General features: G+C 39.8%; 1 protein-coding gene across 1 annotated transcript; it reads left to right on the plus strand.

Annotated features, from left to right (window-relative positions):
- The first annotated feature begins 3,203 nt into the window (after positions 1–3,203).
- Positions 3,204–8,235, plus strand: ppm1na (protein phosphatase, Mg2+/Mn2+ dependent, 1Na (putative)). Its single transcript, XM_035680118.1, has 6 exons — positions 3,204–3,842; positions 4,504–5,075; positions 7,008–7,125; positions 7,244–7,358; positions 7,466–7,529; positions 8,032–8,235. Exons 1-6 carry the CDS (start codon positions 3,440–3,442, stop codon positions 8,062–8,064), a joined length of 1,305 nt encoding a protein of 434 aa, XP_035536011.1. The 5' UTR covers positions 3,204–3,439; the 3' UTR covers positions 8,065–8,235.
- The last annotated feature ends 2,268 nt before the right edge of the window (positions 8,236–10,503 follow it).

Here is a 10,503-nt window from a genome sequence, read left to right on the forward strand (position 1 = left end):
CTCTTCCTCCTCCCTCTGTTTCTTCGTCTGTTGAGCAGCTTCCTCCGAGCTCTCCTGCCTCCCGCTCTGTCACTCAGCAGCCCCGCCCTGCCTGCCTCACTCCACCATCCTCCTTCCCATCAGCTCCTCTTGCATCGTTATGACTGCAGCTGTAGTAATGTATTCCACAGCGAAGGGAGAGAGGCATGAGTGTGTGTCCTTGTATCTGTCTGAGCTCGTTGTCGTCTCCCATTCACAGCTCATCTGTGTGTCTCTCTCTCCCTTGTCATGTGATTTCATCTCAGGATCTTATAGGGGCAGGCTGTAAGAGAAGAAGTAAGAAATCATTAATAATATATAGCATGAGCATATACAAAACATACACAGGAAAGGATGCATTCAACGATGGGCAGGACAGGCTGAAGCTCAGGTCAGGTTCATAGCTTATGAGCTATGTTTTAGTAAATATCATATCCCAGTTTTACATATGAAATATTAGTGTTTAAAAAATTGCAACTGTACAAACCAACCACAACAGAATTTATCATAAAAGCTAGAGTATAAATAATATAAAGGCTGAACTAAAAGCTTTTTTTACAATGGGGAAGTGAGGCCTGTGCAACAGTGAAACGTAGGGGGGCAGCAGTGGGAAGCTGTAACTGATGCAACAAACTGACCTCATTGCTTTGATTTACATATCACATTTCACTTTGTATAAGGCTTTAAAGGCATTATTAACACATACAGTGTGAGATATTTAAAGAAACACAATGTAACTTCTGTTTCTTTTACAAAGCCAAAGTTGAATTTGTAAGGCATAAATGGACCTTTGCTAAATTCAGTACACTCAGGGGTTTTGATTTAAAAGAAATAAATGCATTGGGTAACGCTTCATTTTACAGGTCCATGAATCTCTTGGTAATTAGGTGATAATTAGAAAGTAACATATTTGAAATTTCTTTGAAATGACCCCAAAATTGATCAAAAAGACAGTAATTGTTTTACACATTACAAAGCAGTTATGTTACCGTTTTAACAATCGCTTACATGCTGACACTGTATTTATGAACCAAAATCATTATCTATCAATGTGTGTGTGTGTGTGTGTGTGTGTGTTAACTTGTTGAGTGGTCTGAAGACAGTATTATCAGACCTCAATAAGCAAGCAAGGGATGAAACTTCTAAAATGGGTTAGTAGTAACTTCACTCTTGAAGATGTATTTGTTGGTAATTGGCTTAAAAAAACCAACAGAAATGGTAGGGTAGAGCATGTACCACATATAAAGGGTATGTAAAGAGTCCTTACCACAGTGGTCCAGGTGTGAGACAGGCCCCAGGCCCTCGGCTGGCCTCTGGTCCAAAGTAATTGCTTAACTTAATATTCAGTTAAAAGAAATGAAGAACACAAAAGTTTGTTAATTAATTTAAAGGTGGTCGGAATTGGCACAGGTCTTAGATGTTGTGGATGTTTGTTACAGTGTAGCAGAATAACTAAACTCTGCTTCCACAGGTTTACTTTGGAAATGAATAACAGACCAACTACCAAATGACTTGAGAGGCTTGAAGAGTTTTCACAGGAAGTGAACAGACAGTATTTTGATGATGTATTGTTTGTGAAATAGCTGACTACAGCACATAAAAGGTTTAGTCCCACTTATAACTGGATAATCACACATAGTCCTTAATAAACCTCAAGAGTTAATGTAAACCAGGTCAAAAGCTCCAAATACACAGCAGTTAATGAGATTAAGACACACAGCTGTCATGTAGGGACAACATGGAATCAGCAAGTCACACACAGGATGGGGTGGAGTTTGAGTAGCTGTGCCAACACATAAAACAACTTAACACGACTTAAGATTGCCAAGTGACGTATTTATGTGTGTATTCTCCTGCCTGTATAAAGAAGAAAATAGTCTGGCTATGTGATATCAAATGGGCTCAAACAGTGAAATTTGGTTATGGCAGTAGCAAAAAGTGATGCTGAGCGATCACACAGCAAGAGTATAATAAGAAACTGTAGAAACAGTTGGAATAATATAATAAACATAAGGTTATACATGCGTTTAGGAATTATTATAAAGCCATTTTTAACCAGTTTGTCATTTTCAGCATGTTCAGCAGTAGTAGATTTTCTGGTCTCATTATAATCAATTAGGAATATTAATGAATTCTATAATTATTAAAGATAACTGTTTAAACAAGATAAGCCCAAAGTAAAGTAAATGAAAGCCTGGTAAGGTCTCTCACAGAAAATGTTGCATTTATAATTTACTGAGCTAATTAACCGTGTGTGTAATTAATATGCAGCTATAATCATAATAACATACTAAAATGTGTGCTTAACTATTTCTCTGTTGGTTAGAAGTCCGTCAATCTTAATTAAGTCAAGTAGTTCTACTGATCTACAGTATAAAATGCCTTTATTACTCTTTTTTACATGTCACTTTATTGTAATCTCAGTATCTCATCTCATTTGTTTTAAATTGAATCTGCTCCTAGCTGTGCAGCACAGGTTACCATGGAGATAATAATACCAAGGTGATACCAAGCTTTATGATCCCGGAATCCTGAGTTAAGCCCTAAGATATATATTAGCTGGCTAACCTACTGTGTGTTAATTTCAAAGTTTATTCTTGTCCTTGAAAACGCCAGTCAAACTTCCTCTGCTCATAAAGACCATGTGATATGATCAAAAGCTCCAGATGGACCATGACATAGGGTTGATTTGTTAACTGCTGTTCCCAAGGTCAAGAATTAACTTCATGCATATTTTTATACAATATACTCATGAACTTCCCCTACAATGTCACAAAAGTCCCATATGAATGCAGTAGAAACAAATTGTCTGTCACTAAGACAAATTGGCTAAATGCTGACATAATGAAGTTAATTGGATTTTAAAAAATGTGTTTCAGACATAAAATCCTCATACAGACATGCATGACTGATTATGGGATCCCTCTGTGTTGTGTAAAATGTTATGCTGATAAACCATGCATGTCTGCAGACACCAAGCCAAGTGATTATCCAGCAGTGTTACACGGACTACGGTAGGGAGAGGGAGAGAGGCAGTGGGTGGGGGCAGAGCAGAGGGATATATCAACACAAATAGATAAGCCAATAGAAGCAAAGGGCTAATATAGGACAGGTAAATAGGAGGAGGGAGACGTAGAAACAGAAACAGAGAGACACCTAGAAGAAGAAGAAGGATTCTCAACTGGCACACTAAGGAATGCAAAAATGGCCCTGATATTTTTTAACAGAAAACCAACCAAGTTTACAACTTAAGAGGATCATTCTGATTTAAAGTCAATTTTGGTTTACTTGCTGGAGGAGCCACAGCTTAACTGTTGCGCTGGACCTGTTGAGGAAAACACAGGGCCGGAGGAGCGGCACCAGGAGGAGACGGGCTGCTGCCAGGTCGAGCAAGAAGCTTGAGCGCAGTCTTCGCGGGGCGATGAGGACGGCCAGGCGGGCCAGCAACGTGGAGGTGCCCTCCTTCCTCCGCCAGCTGGTCAAAGAGACAGAGAAGATGGTCACCTTCTTCTTCAAAGGGGGGGCCAAGGAAACAGGCTCTGGGGAAGAGGACAGTTTAGATGAGGACGACTCGATGCCAAGCCCATACCTGGAGCATCCCATCCTGGAGAAGCAAGTGTCAGAGGGGGGTTCTCAGTTGGTGAACTATGCTGTGGCGAGCATGCAGGGCTGGAGGTCTCAGATGGAGGATGCCCACACTTGCATGCCCCAGCTGAGAGGAGAGCTGTCAGAGTGGGGATACTTTGCTGTGTTTGATGGACATGCAGGCACCACAGTGGCCCAGTACTGCTCCAGAAACCTGCTGGAGCACATCCTGGCAACAGGTACAGGACAATTAGTGACTAATACAATGAATCTAGTTAAACATTCAACATGATTAAAACTTGTACTGAAGGGGGATGTACATGTATGTCCAGTTATTTTGTGACATCTAGCTGTTGTTCATTGAGTTTAAAAGCACTTACTGTGACTCACCAAAGCATATGCCAAATGAATGTAATGTAATATCATATAAGGTAAAACCACAATGTTTTAACAAAGTCGTAATTTAACTTGAAAACTTACTGCATTTATATTTCCAATACATTTAGAGCTGTGAACTGATCGGTAACCATATGAGAGAAGATTAACAATCACAATTACATGACAGTCATTTTTTGGTCTGCAACTCTTGTTACTGCTACCTATCATTGCCTTCAAAAAAGATATTCTTATTCTTAATGGCGGCCATGTTGTTGCACTGGGGCCACGTTACCTCAACAACACAGATGATGTTTTCTTTCTCTAGTAGTGGATGTCTTAATTTCCAGTGTGCTATTCAATGTTAGTGAAAGTGAGCCACGGATTTCACAAATCAAGACAGAACCCCAGTTTATGTGGTACCTGGGTCCATGTGTTTTGGCCCCTACACAAACAACATGGCAGTGCCAGAAACTATACAGAATTGTGTCTTAAAACCAAATGTTTTCCCCTCGTTTGCCACAGGTGGAGTGAAAGCAAACGAGGACCCCGAGCAGGTGAAGGATGGGATCCGAGAAGGCTTCCTGGACATCGATCGACACATGCACAAACTGGCTCGCCAGGACAACTGGGACCGAAGTGGCTCCACTGCAGCAGCAGTCATGATTTCACCACGCTACATTTACTTTATCAACTGTGGGGATTCCCGCACCCTGCTCTGCCATAAAGGCCAGGTGGTCTTCTACACGGAGGACCACAAGCCGTTCAACCCCAGAGAAAAGGAGCGCATCCAGAACGCTGGTGGTTCTGTCACCCTGCAGAGAGTGAACGGCTCGCTGGCTGTTTCCAGAGCACTGGGGGACTTTGACTTCAAGGAGGTGGACTGGAGGCCGCAGACAGAGCAGCTGGTGTCACCAGAGCCAGAGTTGTATGAGCTGGAGAGGACGCCCGAAGACGAGTTCCTAATTCTAGCCTGTGACGGTGTATGGGATGCCATTGGTAATGAGGAACTGTGTGCCTTTGTGCGCAGCCGTCTGCTGGTGTGCGATGATCTAAGAGAGATTTGCACCCAGGTCATTGACCTCTGTCTCTATAAGGTGAGATGTCAACACAACAATTATAGCATACAAACAAGGTGCATTATGTGTTATGGTTAAAGGTGTTATGATATATGTATATTCAAAATACAGGAAGGATGAATCACGGAAACAGATCGAAATACTTTGCTAATTGATGAAAAAGGGGAGCAAGAAAATGATACCTCAGCATAAAGGCATTTTAAACAGCTTTGTCATGATTAGGGATGGGAATTGTTACATGTAAAATTTTAAATACTACTGCCAATTTATTCTTGACCTTAGAAATAGTATTTGACAAAACAATGTAACCCCACATTCCAACAAAAAAGTTTCAGCTGAAAGAAAAAAAAATTTATTAATGAAGCTGGAGTTTTCAAATGTTGAATTCTGCCATACTAAAATGCTTTAGAATTGGATTAAAATCCAGAACAATCTAAATACTTGACACATTTCGGTCGGTTGCATTGAGGTTTAATACCCAGCACTAACCATAACACAGGTGGTTGCAGGGTGAACAAAGCCATTCTACAACCTATGTATCAAAACTTTTATGTGAATTATATGCTATGGGTCAATGTGCTCTAGGGACCTTAATATAGGAAGTGCAAAAAAACATAAGCTTCCCAAACTACGACTGCATCCTGAATTGATAAAGATGGTGATGGATGAGGATTGCTGTGATTATTTTGTGGAAATAGTGAAACATTTTGATCCAAAATTTATAAGTTATGTTTCCATACAGTGTCTTATTTAATGTTTGTCAGAGCAGCCATCTTATCTGTCTCATACATGTTAACTAAAAGCATAGATCAACTGTGTCATGGAGAACATTTCAGTTCATCTACTTAACTACACCCGTGTATATGTAGTAGTGTCATCCTGTAGTCTAAACTCAGCTCACTGGACTTTTTTACGACACACAGTGTTACAGCAAGAGGATTTATGAATGGGGAGCTTTACATTAAGAAGTGGGTGTGGTGGGCATGGGTAGACCGTGGGCAGGGTCTCCGTGAGGAGGAATCACACTGTTGTTGTTGTTATGTAAGGAGATTTCTCCTGCAGGTTCTCTTAATGCTTGTTAGTAGCTGCCCATCTGAACACCCATGAGCCTTTAGCCCGCACTATAAATAGCTGTATTAGGACACGCTGGGGACATGGGATAGGAGCGGAGAAATGCTACACATGGCTCGGATTAATACTGAATGCGAGTGTGTTGACTGGACCTCAGTGTTACGGATCTATGCACACCGGCTCAGAGGTTTTATCCTGGCCGGGATGGGCTGCTATTTATTTCACCTGAAAGGGCTTACTGTTCTGTACTGTTGAAAGACTGCATGTTCCAGGACACACTGAGCCTTACTCCTCGCATCTCTGACGTCATAACCAACAGGCTGATGGTTGTAAAACTGTGATCACTTCACAGTACAGTGAGATTGTAGTATTTTGGCATTTCTGTGCTGCATTTGGGCAGACATAAGCACTGATACGGATATATCTGCAATAGGGTATTTTGGTTTGGACTATATATATTGGAATATATATTGTTCAAACCACAATATACTGTATCTCCATCGAACCTGCCACAGACCTCAGTCCCCTGCTATTTTCCCTTTCAGCAGGTCTATTTTAAGTGATTTCAAGGGAGGAAGCAGTATTAAGATCCTTAAGTAAAAGAACAACAGTGTAAAAACACTAGATTAAAAAGTATCATCAGTAACATTTACTTAAAGCATCAAAAGTAAAAGTAGTCAAATGCAGGCAAAAGGACCCATGCAAGATATATTACTTAACCAATTAATAGTTAATATATTACATTATTGGATTATAACTACTGATTTAACATACATGTATAATGCACTTAGTTACCTTCAACCACTGTCTATTTCATTTCAACTTAAACTGCTGTCTTAGTGCTTTACTAATAATTCTGTGCTCTGTCTCCCTCTGCAGGGCAGCTTGGATAACATGAGCATCATCATCGTCTGCTTCCCCAACGCCCCCCAGGTGTCACAGCAGGCACTGCAGCAAGAGGCAGAGCTGGAGCAACAGATTGATATGAAAGTGGAAGGTGATTTCCTTTAAGAGTTACTCCAAACCCCCCCCCCCCCCAAAAAAAAACACTACACTTCAGACTACTGTTACTGTTACCACCTCCTTTATAACCAGTTTGACTCCGCCCTTCACAGAAATTATCCAGATGATGAGGTCCAGAGATGAGGACCCTGACCTTTTGTATGTGATCAAATTTCTGGCTGCAGAAGAGATACCAGGGCTTCCACCAGGAGGAGGCATAACTAGCAAGTGAGTCTGAGAAATTAACCTGCCCCCTCCGAAACACACAGGAACATTTTTGGGGAATCAAAACAGAAATACTTTCAACATAATAATAACAGTTTCCTTCTCTGCAGGCGAGACTGTATCATCTCTGCATATCAGAAACATATCATGACTCTCAGATCTCAGGAGCCAATGGTAAGTTAATAGGTAAAGACAATTTTAAAAATCTGTACAGTTTCACAAATAATATGCCCAATTTACACAATTTTCTAGGCCTGCGCCAAATGATTTATTACTTTTTCAATAACTGGTTACTCAGTTTGTCTATAAAACATCAGAAAAAATATATAATATCCTTGAGCCCAAGGTTATGTCATCAAATGTCTGTTTTATCTGACTAACAGTCCAAAGATAATTTACTGTAATAAACTAATCTATTAATTAAAAAATATTTGATAATATTTTTGATTTGATTTTGAATGAAAATAATAATATGCATTTACACAGTGTAAAGCATTCAGGGTAAGGATGTTGTAAAAAAACGAACGTAGATGTTCAAGAATTTATTTTGAAATAAATTAAATCATAACTTTTTTTAAATGACATAAAAGTACTTGCTGCCAGCCTGGAAAATAAAATTATGTCTACAATACAGATGTTAAGCGCCAGTAACATTATTGTCTTGTGATGTTTAAAGGACATCGAAGGATCGGAGGAGGACTTAGCCTAAAGCTGTTACCGTGGAAACAGAATCATCACCAGCTACACAATCTCCATGGAGACCAGCTTAACGAGAAACTCCACATTTTAGATGAGCACTAAGCTAACAAAGGATTCTTTGTGCAATATATTGTCTTTGAGCATTTGTTTTTTGGTCAATTAAAGTGAAATTGAAATCAAATTGTCAATCACTGAGTTGCTTTTGTAAAACTGGTACTATATATATTTAATTTTAATAATACTAATAATAGAAAAATATTTTATCATAAAACATTATGCATATGCTAGAGGCTTCTGTTTTGTTTAAGGCAGCTCATTTTACATTACTGTATGGATGATACTGTATACAAACTGTAGCCTGAGTGTGGAAACTAATGATCTGACACTCCTATATTCTAAAGCAATAAATCACACAATAACCCAAAATAGTATTGCACGCTTCAAAAACAACTTGGATGTAATTTATGTGCTCCACACATGGGCTACATGTGTATCAGAGAGTCTTGTGAGGGAACGCAGTATCTCTCAGTAAATAATTAGTTTGCACAATGCTGTCAGGTTGCACGGTGATATTGATAGCAATGACTTGTTACAGCAGGAACATAAACGTATGCCACAAGAGAAGAAAGCCAGAGGGGGAGACACAAAAGGATAAAGAACGCAAGAGAAAGCTGGAGAAAGAGATGGAGGGGCGGTAGAGGGCCATACTAGGTAAAGAGGATGAGATGTTTCCAGGAATTAGCACACATACCTCATTAAACGTGGACCCCATGGCACTTTAGAGGGTATGTGTCATGTGTTACGTCACCGTGTGATTTAAAAAGTTGTTCTGCTGCAAGAAAAAGATGTGTGCAACGTGATTGAGCTCAATGTTACTGTAGTTTGTTCCATTATTATAAACCTCACAAAATGTGTTTTTTTTATATGTTTTTCATTTTACAACATTATGTTTATGACATATAGATACACTTATTGTATCAAAATTTACAGTAGTTTAGGGTTCCAGTGATTTAATTATCGACTCAACTATTGATTCATTTCTTGATTAATGACTTTGTCTATAAAATGTCAGAAAAATGTGAAAATGTTGAAAATAAAATTGTTTGTTGTGTCCAACCAACAGTCAAATTCTACAATTATTGAACCTAAGAAGACCATCATAATGAAGAAAACAACCGAGCCAAATATCACATTTTCAGAAGCTGAAGCCACAAACCGATTTGGTATTTCCAGTTTTAAAACAAGATGATAATACGAATCTCATCCAATTATTTATGTATTTCCAATTAAAGGACCTAGGCGTGATGTATTTAGTTGGCACCGTTTTTTGCATGTATTCATTAGTTTTCCAACCTGTATAACGCGTGGGTCAACGTACATATGGCCTGTGAAGTGAGCAGAAGGAAAACTATGGAGGTGGGGGCCGGTGGCAATTCCTTGCGTACTCATGAATACGCTATGAAAATATACCTAGTGAAAATTATATTTCTTTCCCATTTTCTTGCCAAGTCAGATCCTCTTAATTGTAAGTATGCCATTCATTGTAAATGAAATTATGCCGAAAGTATAACTAATTTAAATCTCTTCATTGTATCCCCTCGAATGCGCTCCGAGATTCTTGAATTTACAACTCCTGCATTTTTAATTCCAAACATTCAGAACCAAGACATCTCATCACGAACGACTGAGACAGAACTACCGACAGACGATACATAAATAATGAGTAATTTCATATTATAAAAGAGTGGCTTCAAGTCATAAGTCAAGACGCACCATGAAGGTCTCCGGTTGTGGGGGTGGGGGGGCTCTTCTCCTGGCAGTCATGGTCTTCAGAATTGGCGTTGGAGAGGGTGTGCAGGCTCGCACCTCGTGTATCTTAATTGCTGCGGTTCTCACTGACACATGTCCTTCTCAACTCCTCATGCCGCAAGCAGATCAAAGTTACTAAACTCAGGACGGCACCTGCTCGGCGGGAAATGCTTTAGAGAAATTCAAGAGAAAAAGAAAGACGAGGAAAAGGATGCACAAAGGGAAGGCAAGAAACTCTTGTGTACTAGAAAATGTGAGTAATGATCTGTTACTGTGTTCTGCGGTGGTGACAAAGTTGTTATGGCGAGCCTTACAGCAGGCATGGTGCGTGGGTTTCGAACCTGACTGGAGCCATAATGGTCCAGAGCAAGCGTTTACAGCCTAATCGGCCACCAGAGGGCCGCCTAAACCAGCAACTACTGCCAGTAAACTGCATCTGCAAAATGTCAACATTTCGTATAGGAACTAACAGAAAATGATCAATGCCATTTGGGGGGAAGCTTTACTGCCGGCTCGATGTTTTCTTGAAATCGGTCTCATCCAGCTTATACTTATTCATGTACCAGCACACATTGCCCCTTTGTACACCTTAAAAATCCTTATTTAATGTACAGCGAGTGTCCCTCTATGTGATAAAATC

Source organism: Morone saxatilis, unplaced genomic scaffold (assembly GCF_004916995.1).
Source record: "Morone saxatilis isolate NCDOM2014 unplaced genomic scaffold, NCSU_SB_2.0 Contig8, whole genome shotgun sequence".
In the NCBI taxonomy this organism is placed as follows: domain Eukaryota; kingdom Metazoa; phylum Chordata; class Actinopteri; family Moronidae; genus Morone; species Morone saxatilis.

Bases quoted from the DNA above. Each gene is read 5' to 3' on its own strand.
- ppm1na (XM_035680118.1), top strand. From the start codon at position 3,440: ATGAGGACGGCCAGGCGGGCCAGCAACGTGGAGGTGCCCTCCTTCCTC. The intron at 5,076-7,007 runs GTGAGATGTCAA...CTCCCTCTGCAG, and splicing joins TTGACCTCTGTCTCTATAAG to GGCAGCTTGGATAACATGAG. The intron at 7,359-7,465 runs GTGAGTCTGAGA...CCTTCTCTGCAG, and splicing joins GGAGGAGGCATAACTAGCAA to GCGAGACTGTATCATCTCTG.